Source organism: Sebastes fasciatus, unplaced genomic scaffold (genome assembly GCF_043250625.1).
Source record: "Sebastes fasciatus isolate fSebFas1 unplaced genomic scaffold, fSebFas1.pri Scaffold_86, whole genome shotgun sequence".
Taxonomy (NCBI): domain Eukaryota; kingdom Metazoa; phylum Chordata; class Actinopteri; order Perciformes; family Sebastidae; genus Sebastes; species Sebastes fasciatus.
This window is the reverse complement of record NW_027428274.1, coordinates 1-13,766: the sequence shown is the minus strand read 5'-3', so window position 1 is coordinate 13,766 and position 13,766 is coordinate 1. Positions and strand designations below refer to the sequence as shown.

Here is a 13,766-nt window from a genome sequence, read left to right as displayed (position 1 = left end):
AAGGAGGACGGTCTGCAGGACAGATAATAATGCACACACTGCACTTTCATAGATTAAGTTACTGGAGTTACCCTGCACTATACTCATTTTTAACAGTCTCTTCTGCACTATAGTCACTTTTTTTAATAGTTCTGTATCACAGCTGTTACCCTGCACTGTATTCAGTTTTAACAGTTTTTCTTCATCTCCTTGTATTTTTATATCTGGTATATGTTTTTGTACTTTGTACTACTAACTTTTTTACTGCCTTTTTACTAACATGTTTTGCACTATGGAACTGTGATGCTGGAAACTTGAATTTCCTTCGGGATCAATAAAGTTACTATCTATCTATCTATCTATCTATCTATGTAGTTAATTCCTGCACTTCAGTGCTCACATCAGTATATTTAGTTTAAAGATTAGTTTGTGCATGTATCCTACTGAACTACTCTAATTTGTCCAAGTAATTTCATTTAGGGAACTCTTGAATTATTAGTAGGCTACTTTTGTCCCTTACAAAACACTTTGGCCTAAACAGTGACTTGCAAGTAAAAATATGCAAGTGTTTATGTGACAGGCAAGAATAATGAATTTTTCAGGCATAATTCATTTATTTAGAGAAAAGCTAATTTCTTTGTTGTCTCAGTTATTACTGTATCATTTTCAGGACATGTCATTTAATTTTTGGATTTAAATATGCATAAAAACTGGTCACTGTAGAGACTATGCAGCACATATGCAGTGAAACAGAAAGAGGAATAATGCAGATAGGTGATGCAGATCCTTGTGTGTGTGGGTTGATTTTGCGTTGATCTGTTGGTAATGCCTCGGGGTTCCAGTAGGGGGATCGCGCTCCTCTTCCTCACTCAATACAGAGACGAGTGAAGGGAAGAGCTGCGTGTGTGATTCATTCATCCTTCTCTCTCACTATTTCCCCTGTTTAAGGGGCACAACATTTGGAGGCACCGCTGGGATGTTTAGCTTGAGGACCATCACTGAGCTACAAGTGGAATCCTCTGGTTGATCATCTCCTCAAACAACCCAGGCATCGGAGAAAGGAGTTGGCAAGGCGGTGGAGGTGATCTTCAGACAAACATCGGCGACTTGTATCCTGAAGTGAGCAAAGTGACCACTAGGGAGCAGCAAAGAACCAATTGAGTCAGATAAACCCTCGTTTCACTACTTCTGCCCACTCCTTTGATAAAATGGAGTCTGAATTCGAGAAGCTAGAGCTGGAGATTAAAGGAGCATTATACAAACTGACTGTTGAACAACTGATTAAAGTATGCAATGAACTTCTGGTTTCTGGACCAGGAAAGGAACATGTGACTGGTAAAACACGCAGTCAATTAATTTCACACGTCATGAGGTACCTTGAACGGGTGCAATTGGATGACCGAGAGGATGAAGGTTTGTCAGAACTTCTTAACATTCAAGACATAATAGACAAAATCCAAATGGCAACAAACCTAACTGAGAGTGAAATTTTGCATCAAACTGACAGACAGGAAAACCTCCAGAAAGAGGTAGAGGAGACTGTCATTACAAGAAAAAGAGAATGAAATGCATGACCTCATGAACATAAGCATGAACCCCCCTGCCAGTTCCAGCACACCAGCAAAGAACATGGCGCTAGCACCCCCTAACCGCTCTATGTGGCGCAAAGATTTCAAGATGGCAGGCCAAATAGGAGAGCCAGCACAAAAAGATAAGCTCCAGAGCAGTAAAGAGACACCTCAAAACTTCCTGATAAGGGCAATGGACATGAGACAGAAAATTCTGTTTGCTTCTCAGGAAGATGAGTCAAACTTAAAATATGACCCAGCACTAGTCCAGAGTCTATTCATGCATACTGTCCTGACTGGCCTAAAGAATGACAATATCAAAAGTGACCTGCAGCCTTACCTCCTGCAGACAAACACCTCAGATGAGCTGCTGCTGGAGAAACTGAACGTTGCATGCACCAATGAAAAGGAGAGACAGGACAAAAAGAAACATGCTGCCCCATCACGAGCAACAAATGTGAATACAGTCCAGGCCAGTGAAGTTCCAGTGGAAAAGAAAAGCACCACCCAGCAAAACACAGCCACTTCACTTCCTCCTGGTCTGCTGTCTGAAATCAAAGAAATTCGCTCTGACATTGTGCTGTTGAAAGATCTGAGAGCTGAAATCTCCCAAATCAGGGAAACCATCCAAAGGTCCACACCTGTGCCCCCACAGTATCCCCCACCAAGCAGAGAACCAGCTAATATGTCTGCCCCATATCCAGTGTTTTCACCCCCACAACCCTCACCTTATAAAGCTGAGTCAAATGCCATGCCAGTGTACCACCAGCAGCCACCAGCAGCAGCGCAGGAGTACCGACCAGCATTCAGACCTGCGCAGATGAGGGAAACAGCTCAGTTCCAACAAAGGTTTGCACCACAGCGAAATTACCAAGCACCACGCCCCCGTCCTAGATGTTATGCTTGTATTCAAGCAGGCGAAGATTACTGTCAGTATTGCTTTAGATGTGGAAGCAGTGAACATTTCAGGGCAGGTTGCAAGGCACAGAGGGTAGTGGAACCCACTAGAAGGAGCCCTTTAAACTAAGGGAGGTTGCGTCCACGGGACATGGAGCAACCGACAACATGGATAAGTCCCAACGTTGTGCAAGTTGCGAAGAAGAAAAAGACAGTGAGGAGCTAAAATGTTGCTCAATTTGTAAAACCACACTGTACTGCTCAAAAGACTGTCAGGAAACACACTGGCCTGCACACAAAAGACATTGTAAGCCATATACATGTCCAAGTATTAAGAAACAGGCAACACGGTCATCTGAGAAACCCAAGGGCAAGGAAAATAGTGCCCCAGAGAAAATACCTACTGTAAGGGAGTTAGTAGGGAAGAAGTGCCTCATCAGGTGTTTCCTGCACAAACTGAAAACTCAGGCACTTTGGGATACAGGTTCACAAGTTTGTGCTATAGATGAGGTATTTAAAGGGAGACACTTACCTGATGTGCCGCTAAGGGATGTAGCTGAACTTGTTGACCCTCTTGACCCTTTACAACTTGAAGCAGCCAACGGGACAGACATGCCATACAGTGGTTGGCTCGAAGTGTCCTTTAAACTTGCTGCTAATGATGATGAGTTGCTAATACCCATGCTAGTGCTAAAAGGCAGCCAACAACAATGTCCTATTATTGGCTTTAATGTCATTGAGCATCTTGTGCTGGACAGTCTGCAAAACCAGACAACACATGGAGTCAAAGAGAAGCTTGTGAAGGCAGTAAAAATGGCTTTTCCTCATCTTAAGAAAAACAAAGCAAAGACCTTTATTAATGCTGTGAGTGTAGGACAGATTTGTGACCATAATGTAAGAACAGCAAATGAGTGGGTGAGTGTGCCTAAACGTAGCTCTGTTCAAATTGAGTGTCGAGTACAGGCCCCAGCTTTCAAAGAGGATAAGACTCTGATTTTCGAGCCTCATGAGAACCCACAGTGGCCTGAAGGATTAGAGTTTTGTGATACTCTTGTGTCAGTGAAGGCAGGCATGGCCCCAAAAATCATTGTTAGTGTGCAAAACCCTATGAGTCATGACATTACGCTGTCAGGAAGGACTATTATTGGGACTGTACAATCAGTCAGTTCAGTATATCCTGCAAATATATTTAAAACAGACCACCTACCTACTGCGTCCATTCACCATGTCAAAGCCCAGAGCTCCAGTGAAAGTGCCCCTGTCCACGAACAGTGGAGTCCTCCTGTTGATTTGGCTCACCTTGATGAACACCAGAGACAAATAGTCAGTCAGATGTTAAGAGAAGAGTCAGAGTCGTTCTCCAGGTCTGATGACGAGATAGGCTGTGTGAAAAACCTGCAAATGAACATTTCGCTAAAAGATGCTGATCCAGTGTCAAGAAAATATCTCTCTGTTCCAAAACCCTTATACAAAGAGATGAAAGACTACTTACAGGACTTGATAGCACAAAGGTGGGTTGAAAAGTCTACATCTTCCTACTCCTCTCCAGTCGTCTGTGTGAGAAAAAAGGATGGCACTCTCCGCTTATGCATCGACTACAGGGAGCTTAACAGGAAAACTCACCCAGATCGCCACCCCATCCCCAGAGTACAGGACATTATGGACAACCTGGGAGGGAACACCCTCTTCTCACTGCTGGACCAGGGCAAGGCATACCACCAGGGGTTCATGACCGAGGACAGTAAGCATCTAACAGCTTTTGTGACCCCCTGGGGCCTGTATGAGTGGGTCCGAATTCCGTTTGGGCTTATGAATGCACCTGCAGCATTCCAGCGCTGCATGGAAGAGTGCTTGGACGGCTTAAGGGATGAAATATGTGTGCCATATCTTGATGATGTTCTTGTGTTTAGCAGAACATTTGAGGATCATGTCAGTGATGTCAGAAGGGTGCTGCAACGACTGAGAGGGCACGGGATAAAACTGAAGCCCAGAAAGTGTGACCTGTTTAAAGCAGAAGTACGGTACCTTGGAAGAATTGTGTCTGCTGAGGGGAACCGGGTGGACCCTGCCGATACTGCTGCTGTCAGGGCCCTGAAAAACAAACATCCAGGTACTGTTGGTGAGATAAGAGCAATCTTGGGACTATTAAGTTATTACCGGCAGTATATCAAAGATTTTTCACGTATTGCCAGCCCCTTGTATGACCTGTTTAAAGCACCTGTAGAAACCGAAACACTGAACAACAAAAAGAGGAAGTGGCAAACAAAACGAAACAGCAGAGGAGTTCCATCCAACACACCCATTAAGTGGACTGACATGCACCAGTCAATCTTGGAACAGTTGATAGACTGTCTCACTCAGCCTCCTGTTCTAGGCTTCCCAGAGTTTTCACAGCCATTCATCATCCATACTGATGCTTCCAACCAGGGACTAGGTGTTGTATTGTACCAAAGGCAGAATGAAAAGCTTCGTGTGATTGCTTATGGCTCCCGAACTTTAACTACAGCAGAGAAAAACTACCATCTACATTCAGGAAAGTTGGAGTTCCTAGCCCTCAAGTGGGCGATCACAGAAAAATTCCGTGATTACCTGTACTATGCACCATTCTTCACCGTCTACAGTGACAACAACCCACTTACCTATGTACTGTCCACTGCCAAACTGCATGCAACAGGGTGTCGATGGGTAGCAGAACTGGCAGATTTCCACTTCACAATCAAATACCGTCCGGGTAAGGAAAACATTGACGCAGACAGTCTGTCCAGAATGCCTTTAGATATGGAAATATTCATTAAAGAGTGTTCAGAGGAAATATCACAGGATGTGATTGGAGCAGCTACACAGGCAGTGGAAAGTCAGGATGAATCCAGTGCATCATGGTCCATGGGTGTCTCAGTACAACGTGCAGCAATAGCTACAGACACGCCCCTCATTCCACTAACAGCAGGACAAATCAAACATGACCAAAGGAATGACCCCACTGTCGGACCAGTGATTCAGTTCAAACTGGCAGAAAAACGACCATCAGGTCCAGAACTCAAACAACTCAGTTCACAGATCTTATGTCTCCTTAGAGAGTGGGATAAGTTGGAGATTTCTGAGGGTGGAGTGTTGTTCAGGAAAACTGCAAGCAGAAAACAGCTGGTGCTTCCAGAAGCACACAAAACTACAGTGTTAAAAGAACTTCACGATGAAATGGGTCATCAGGGTGTAGAAAGGACTACATCCCTGGTACGGGACCGGATTTACTGGCCGTATATGCAACGGGAGATCGAGGATTATGTCATGAGAAGATGTGTGTGCCTCAAGCACAAGAAGCCAAGCCATGGGACAAAAGCACCACTGACGAACATTGTAACCACTCAACCGTTTGAACTTGTTTCAGTTGATTTCTTGCACCTTGACAAGTGTAAGGGTGGTTATGAGTATATTCTTGTAATCATTGACCATTTTACACGTTTTGCCCAGGCTTACGCCACAACTTCCAAATCAGGCAAAACAGCTGCAGACAAGATCTTTAACGACTATGCACTGAAATTTGGCTTCCCAACAAGAATACACCATGATCAGGGTGGCGAATTTGAAAACCAACTGTTCGCTCAACTGAAAAAGTACTGTGGAGTTGCTGGGTCGAGAACCACAAAGACTAACTGGAAAGACTCACTAAACAAACTGATTTACGCGTACAATTGTACTCGCAGTGAAGTGACTGGTTTTTCACCTTTTAACTTGTTGTATGGGCGCTCTCCACGGTTGCCAGTTGATATGTTGTTCAACTTGACCTCAGAACAAGGAGACAGTAATCATCATAACTACATGGAAAAGTGGAAGCAGGGCATGGAAGAAGCGTACGAGATCACAAGACAAAATGCTCACAAAGCTGCCATGAGAAGCAAGAGACACTACGACAGTAAGGTGAAAAGCTCAGTGCTACAGCCTGGTGATCGTGTTTTAATCAGGAACATGACACCCCGTGGTGGTCCAGGAAAACTGAGAAACCACTGGGAGGATACTATCCACACAGTTGTGCGTCAAGTGAGTGAAGATATCCCTGTTTATGAACTCAGACCTGAGAAAGGAAAAGGGAGATCAAGGATTTTACATCGTAATCTTCTCCTCCCATGTGACCACTTGCCACTGGAAACCCCAGTACAGCCACGCACAAAGAAAAAAAGTGTGGAGAGAAATGAGGAAGCGGAGCAGTCAGAGGAAGAGGAAGAGGATGAGTATCATCTTGTGACACTTGAGCAGCAATCCAAGACATACACACCTGAGACAGTGAATCCTGTGTGCACTAGTACACCTGTGGAGATTGAATGCATACACCCTGAGGAAAACATAGCACCTGAACCAGAGAAAGAACAAGAAACAACAAACCAAATGGAGCCAAAAGATAATTTAAATGATTTAGAGAAAGTTAAAAATGTAATTAAGCCATGATCACTGTGGTCCAGAAACTGAGTTCAGATGTCTAAATGTATGAGTTTTGTTTACATTGCATTACATTTCAAATGTGACTCAATACAGAGACGAGTGAAGGGAAGAGCTGCGTGTGTGATTTATTCATCCTTCTCTCTCCCTATTTCCCCTGTTTAAGGGGCACAACATTTACATTTATCTTAAAAAACACCCAAACTAAAGAGAAAACCACGATTAAACGTGGCAGCCAAACAGTCACAGTCACATGACTGTGACTGTTTGGCTGCACTGTTTGCGCACTATCAGGCATATCAGTAAAATATGAGTAACTTCAAACACATCACAACTGTTCTTGTAGGCAAAAACTTCATATTTATATTATATTATATTATAAGTTTGGCAAAAGTATTAAAAACAAATATTTTAGTTTTACCACTGAACGCAGTCAGGAAGAAGCAGCTTTCCGGGAAGATGAAGATGATGAAGGTGATGATGCAGACACAAATTCAGCCTGAATAAGACTGGATGTAGCCTTCAAAATAAAAGAGTAAAAAAACTCAATCTTCTAAAAAAGTGTAATTTATTAGTGTGGACATTTTGGATGTTTAACAGGATGACACGAATACTACAAACTTTAACAAACTTTTTAACATCTTTACTGTACATTTCTTTTGCCAGGGCCAAATTATGTTCCTGACCACACCCTTATCTTGTTAGACTGCTTTGTTTGTTTTGTTTTTAGGAGGAAAGCATTGTTATTTATTTTCTTACCGACAATCAAATCCAATAAGTTCTCCTTCGTAAGAAACAGATGACTGGTGTATTTCTGTAATGTAGCCAATTTTTTTTTTTTATTACTAGGCTACAACTAAGGGTCTTATTCTCATAGCTCCAAGAAAAAATGTGCACCAATAAAATACAATTAATATTGCATTCCCAAACTATTGTGTGTTTGAGCAAATACTAGGCTACTTTTAGCTTAATTAAATTTACACTTTTGGTCCAGATTTTAACACACGAATAATAACTTTATTTTGAAGGTGATTACTGGAAGTTAAAGACACATTTTAGCTGCTTTGACTGACAGAACTTTTAAGTTTCGTTTTCCCCATCACCCAGATGTGACGCTTACAACACATTGCTATTTCTATTCTTTCGACATACTATACTATGACTTTTAAAAAAAAAATTGAAATACTATAAGTTCTTTTCGAAATTATACCATGATTTTTATTTCGACATACTATACAATTAATTTTATTTAACATACAATGCTATAACTTTTTTTGACATACTATACTATGACATTTTTTTCATGAAATATTTCAAAAAACAATACTAAAACTTTTATTCATAAAATTTTTCGACAAAGTATACTATGAATTTTTTTCTACATACTATACTAGGACTTTTTTTCATGACATTTTTCAACGTACTTTTTTTCATGACTTTTTTTGACATACTACAGTATACTATGAAAATTCATAGTATAGTATGTTGAAAAAAATTCATATTATAGAATGTCAAATATATATAAAAAAGTAATAATATAGTAGGTCAAAAAAATAAAGAAGTTATAGTATAGTATTTGAAAAAAAATCATAGTATAGTATGTCGACATTTTTTTTAGAAAAGTCATAGTATAGTCTGTCAAAAAAGAATTAATTGTAAGGTATGTCGAAAAATGCCATAGAACAGTTTGTCGAAAAAAAGTCATATAATAGTATGTCAGAAAAAAGTCATAGTATAGTTGTCGAAAAAAAAAAAAAGTCAAAGTATTGTATGTCAAAAAAAAAGTCATACTGTAATGTCGAAAGAAAGTAATTGTAAAGTATGTTGAAAAAATTGAAGTCATTAACTGGTTTCAACTAACGTTACAGATAATTCAATTATTTTCCTTGCCCATACTGATGCAAAAATAACATTATCGACTCCATTATCGACTCAAGCCGAGCAGGAGAAGTAAACAGTGTTGTCCGTTTTTGGCTACTGTAGTAAACATGGTGGCCGGCTTCGTGTGGAAGACCCCGCTCCCTATGTAGATATAAACGACTCATTCTAAGGTAACGAAAACACAGCAATTCTTATTTTCAGGTGATTACATACTAAAGAAAACATACTTAATAATATATTCCGTTTCTACCAATAGATCACCCTAATTATTGCACTCTTGTCCTTTAAGTAAAAATACTGATTCTCCAGTTCAGGGATTGCTATGACATAGTGATTAAATTAATCAATGTGTCACAGCAACCCTTTTGAAGTAGATTAATTGACTAATCAAAAAATAATTGTTAGATCAATCTTAAATCCTTCAACCCTTACTAACTATTGATATGGTATTTTATTTATTGTATTTCTTATTTAATTATTAATCAGATTTCCAAATTGATAGTTTAGTATGTTCAGAAGGTGCAGCAGTTTAAACCCAAAAGCATCCCCTCACCAGCCCATGCATTGTTCACATGCACGGACCAATAGTCTGTGGCTTGGCGCATGGTCATCACATGATCAGAGAGTGCTGTGATTCCAATCACTTTCTGCACCGATCACAAACCTCATTTTTTCCTCCCAACTCAGCTCAGCTCAGCATCAGTGTGCACCTTTTCTGGACTCTTTTCTATTTATTTATTGATATGGTCTTTCCTGTGCGTCCAGAGAATTAACCACACTATTCAAACAAGGAGTTACAAACCATCTTCAGTTAATAAATGAGTGGTATCTCAAAGAGAGTGTGTGTGACCTGGACTAATTGATACATCACCATCATCTACATGTTCTTACCGGACAACCTGTGGAGATTGTAAATGACATTCATAGAACCGTCATCTAAGGGTTCATTCAATCAGCATCACTAAGGTCACAAGTTTGGTATCCATTACACCAACGCCTATTTTACATGGTCCTTCGAGCCGGATTTACAGTTTCCACAGCATTATGGCATTCCCCGATGGTAACGCTCGTCCTCGCCGTGATGTTCGTCCACCACGATATCTCGACGACTTCCTGGTGAGTCTTCCAAGACGACGGCTACCTCAGTCACACACACTCTATGACCACTCCGTAAAAGGGAGATAGCAGATACCACGATGCAACTAAAGTCACTTCTGATGGACGGACTCCCCAGAACCTCGTTCCAGAAGTGGTCTTGTCAGAACTGAGAGAAATGAGGGAGGACAACAACCAGCTCAGGCGAGATATGCAATCCCTCCTCAGCGTTCTCAGGCCGCGACCATTAGCTCCCCTTCAACCTCCCACTTCATTCTATGAGGTTCCCAGTCAAAGGCATCTCCCCAAGTTCGAGGACATCGGCATCTCTGTCACACAGACCCCTGCTCCAGGCTATGCATCCACCCCGCTGCAGCCTACTAGACAGCCTTTCAACCAACCAACTATGTTGAGATTCAGAAAGCATACACTCATACTGATGTTTTCTAAGAGTGCGCACATACAATTACAGGTATGTCTTCATCATAATGACATGGGACTAAATTTCACTAACCCATTAAGTTGACCTTTCTGCGAATGGCATTCAACTTCTGCTGCAGCGTAGGTGCCAAATGCCATGCTTTAACTTCCACTCTGGTTGTCACTGAAATCAGCCGTTGGACTCTGACCGAGCCCGTGTGTACTTGTTTGTGTGTGAATGTGTTTTTGGATGTGTGTATGTACGTGTGTGTCCTGCACTGTAACTCACGTGGTTGAAGTTGAAACGGTTTCTTCTTCACGTGGCTGCCTTTTCTGTTGATGACTGAAGCTGTTGGCTGATGAGAGGGAAGCCATCTGACAGTTTGAAATGTCGGAGAGCGTCAGCTGTGCCATAAGAGCCTCCCCTCTGCTCCGTCCCCAGTGGTCTTCCTTCATGCTCCCAACGACCTGAACCAACCTCACCAACAACCACGTCGTCTGATCCTCTTGACAAATCTGATCAATATCTTTAATATTTCAGCAGCCTGTTTGACACATTTCCACCAGGGGCCTCCCAGTACGACCACTGTCCTCTCACTGGTGCCCACTGAGGAGCTCCACTGGAGGAAATGCATCAATATCATAGAAAGGGAGAATCATTGAACCCCATTTGTGTTTTTCAGGACATTCCTTCTTCACTATCTTGCATCATTCTTGTTGGTCACACCTGTGACGGTTACAGTACAAAGTCGTACAACCGGTTTAATGTAAACTGTGGCCAAGTTGGAGAGAGCTCCTTGTCTTTTATGTGCACTAACGCAACATCAATATTTTAAACACTATTTCAAGATGTGCATTTGTTTGTTTAAAAGTTATCCTGAGCACAGAGCATAATTATTTTTTAACTGATGATTATTGCCGCGGAGAGGACAGCTGCCAATTTATAATCCACTCTAATTCAGTTCATTTCAATGATGATGCAAAAGCAGGCGGGGAGTCGGATTAGAGGCGTGATGTGTGTTGTGTAGTTTACAGTCCGCTGTAATTCCACAGTCCTGTTACACAGCTACACTGTTACCTCAAGCTGGTCCGACTCCAGCACTGTTTGCTGTACAGTAACTGTCTGACCTGCATTAATAAATTTCAGTTTTCTCTTCATTCATGCACTTTGAGCTTTTATTTACAAAATACTGACAGTAATTCTTCATTTTAGGAATGACAATTCTTCATGACATCCTGTCCTTATCGTCAGTGACACAACTGGAAGCACAAGCTAACATGCAACATAACAATAAACATGATCTTATCTGCACACATCTGAGAAACTGGGAAGTTATTTCCCTGACATCAAATACTGTTAAGAGCTAGGGTTGGTAGTGCTCTTCAAAAACATGTTTGTTATACATTGAAATTCTCTTAACATCCTTACAGCAATCAATAATCAAAAAAGGACTACAAAAATCTGTGGCTGTCGCAGGACTGTAATAAACCTGTCCAATAACTCCAGTCATCCCAAATGTAATTATTGGACGGGGCTATAGCCACAATAACCATGTTCGTGGTTTACGTTCATCATGATCATTTTGGGGGAGTGCTTTGGAGGGAGGCCTGAAGGGACGGGCTGTCCAACACGTTCTCATTCCAACTTGTCGCATACTGATGGTTTGTCAGACCAGAGGCCTGTACTACAAAGGGAGTTCAACATATCCAGGGTATCTTCCGATATCCCGCTAAACAGTCCTACGACGGTGGTTATCAACTCGGTAAATCAACCCAGGGTTTCTCAATCTGGCTATGAGCGGGTGGTGTTTAAAACATACGAGTCTACTGTCAGCAGAGCGGCAGCTGTCCTTCCTGCATCTGTCAGTTTAAACTGTGTTGCTTTTAGCCTCTGATTGGTCAGTAGGCGGTGTTATACGAGTTGATCTCTTATCTCGAACATAACCTAAGCAGGTTAGGTGTTCGGTTTATGTTACCATGGCGATCTACCCGGTAAGAAGTGAACCACCGTCGTAGGACTGAAAACTCAGGGTTAAACCTGAAGTTACCTCGCTAACTCCAAATCCTGCTTCGTAGCAAAGGCCTCAGGCGTCACTTTTCGGTTGCAGTTAACATGTGGTTAATGTTGTGAATTAAACAAACACTTGCTTAGGTTTAGGCAACAAAAAACACTTAGTTAGGTTTAGTAAAAAACACCATGCTTGGGCTTAAAATTACTACGATTATCAGCTGATTGTGTAATGAAACTTGACGCACGGGACACGAACAGCGGTCTCCTAAATGAAAGCCTTGTGTCTTGGCAACTTTCTCGCTAGATTTAGGGAAATCATTTTTTTAAATCTAGCGTACTCATGCTAATTTTCTCAGCATTACCAACCCTAACTTTAAGATAAAGCTAGTTACTTCAAAGCTTGATGGAAAAAAAAATAGGCACTTGAATGACTTGCCTGAAAACATTTGTTAGTGTGATAAACAGTGATAAAACGTTTGGTTTTATCACTGTTGGTTTCAAAGACTGTTGACTTGCTGAACGTCACTGAGCTCATCGAAGTAACTGTCAGTGGAGCGAAGCATCTGGATGATGGCGGTGAGCAGCAGGATGTCGCAGTTCACGTCCAACTCCAACTCTTTGCTGTAGTTTTTCACCGGAACAACACAGGACATTGGCACACCGAGCCGAGTGCTGACCTCCTGCATCTGGATCACAAAAGCAACACAAAAGATTCAAATGAGGGTAGTTTGTACTTTTTTTTGACACCACAAGACAAATAATTGCATTAATTACTACCCATTACAATTCTACGAGAACGTTATTATTGTATACCTAGGCTATTACTGTAAACGACAGAAGAGAACTGAATAAGATAAAAACTTAAAAGGTTAAATGAAATTCAGATTTCAAGTTACGGTGAGTTACAAGTTACCCTTCCATCAAGGCTACAACTGAGAATCAATAATTCAAACTTCAAACAAGCTCTTCATGGAGGACCCCGAGGCGTTCCCAGGCCAGACAAGATAAATAATCCCTCCAGCGTGTTCTGGGCCTACAGCTGGGCCTCTTATTAGTTGGATGTCCCCAAAAAAACTCTTAATAGGACGCGTCCGGGAGGCGTCCTGATTAGATGCCCGATTCACCTGAGCTGGCCCCTTTCCACGCAAAGGAGCAGCGGCTCTACTCCAAGCTACAGCATCTCCAGATGTCTGAGCTCCTCACCCTATGTCTAAGGCAGAATAAAACCCGACACTTTAAAGTTGATCTCACCATTTCCTCGATGTAGCCGCTCTTATAGATGTTCTGAATGTCCTGTGAAACAAAAGGACAGGCTTCATCCACCTTAGTCATCAGGACGAGCTGAGGAATCCCTGGGGAAAAAACAAAAATGTTCAAATATTGTACTATATTCTACTGTATACTCTACTGTACTGTACTTTACCACTTTCCATTTGTTTTATTTTAGCTTTCGATTGTTTTGTGATCGGTGATATGTGTCTGCA

The 13,766-nt window shown here is 41.6% G+C and overlaps 1 protein-coding gene across 1 annotated transcript; it reads right to left on the bottom strand.

Annotated features, from left to right (window-relative positions):
- Positions 1-11,418: 11,418 nt before the first annotated feature.
- LOC141763884 (interferon-induced protein 44-like) lies at positions 11,419-13,659 on the bottom strand. The gene is made up of 2 exons (XM_074628659.1): positions 13,534-13,659; positions 11,419-12,968 (listed from the first exon to the last, which is right to left on the bottom strand). The coding sequence occupies exons 1-2, from the start codon at positions 13,612-13,614 to the stop codon at positions 12,780-12,782; spliced, it is 270 nt and encodes an 89-aa protein (XP_074484760.1). The 5' UTR covers positions 13,615-13,659; the 3' UTR covers positions 11,419-12,779.
- Positions 13,660-13,766: the final 107 nt, after the last annotated feature.

Bases quoted from the DNA above. Each gene is read 5' to 3' on its own strand.
- LOC141763884 (XM_074628659.1), bottom strand. From the start codon at position 13,614: ATGACTAAGGTGGATGAAGCCTGTCCTTTTGTTTCACAGGACATTCAG. The intron at 12,969-13,533 runs GTGAGATCAACT...TTTGTGATCCAG, and splicing joins GCGGCTACATCGAGGAAATG to ATGCAGGAGGTCAGCACTCG.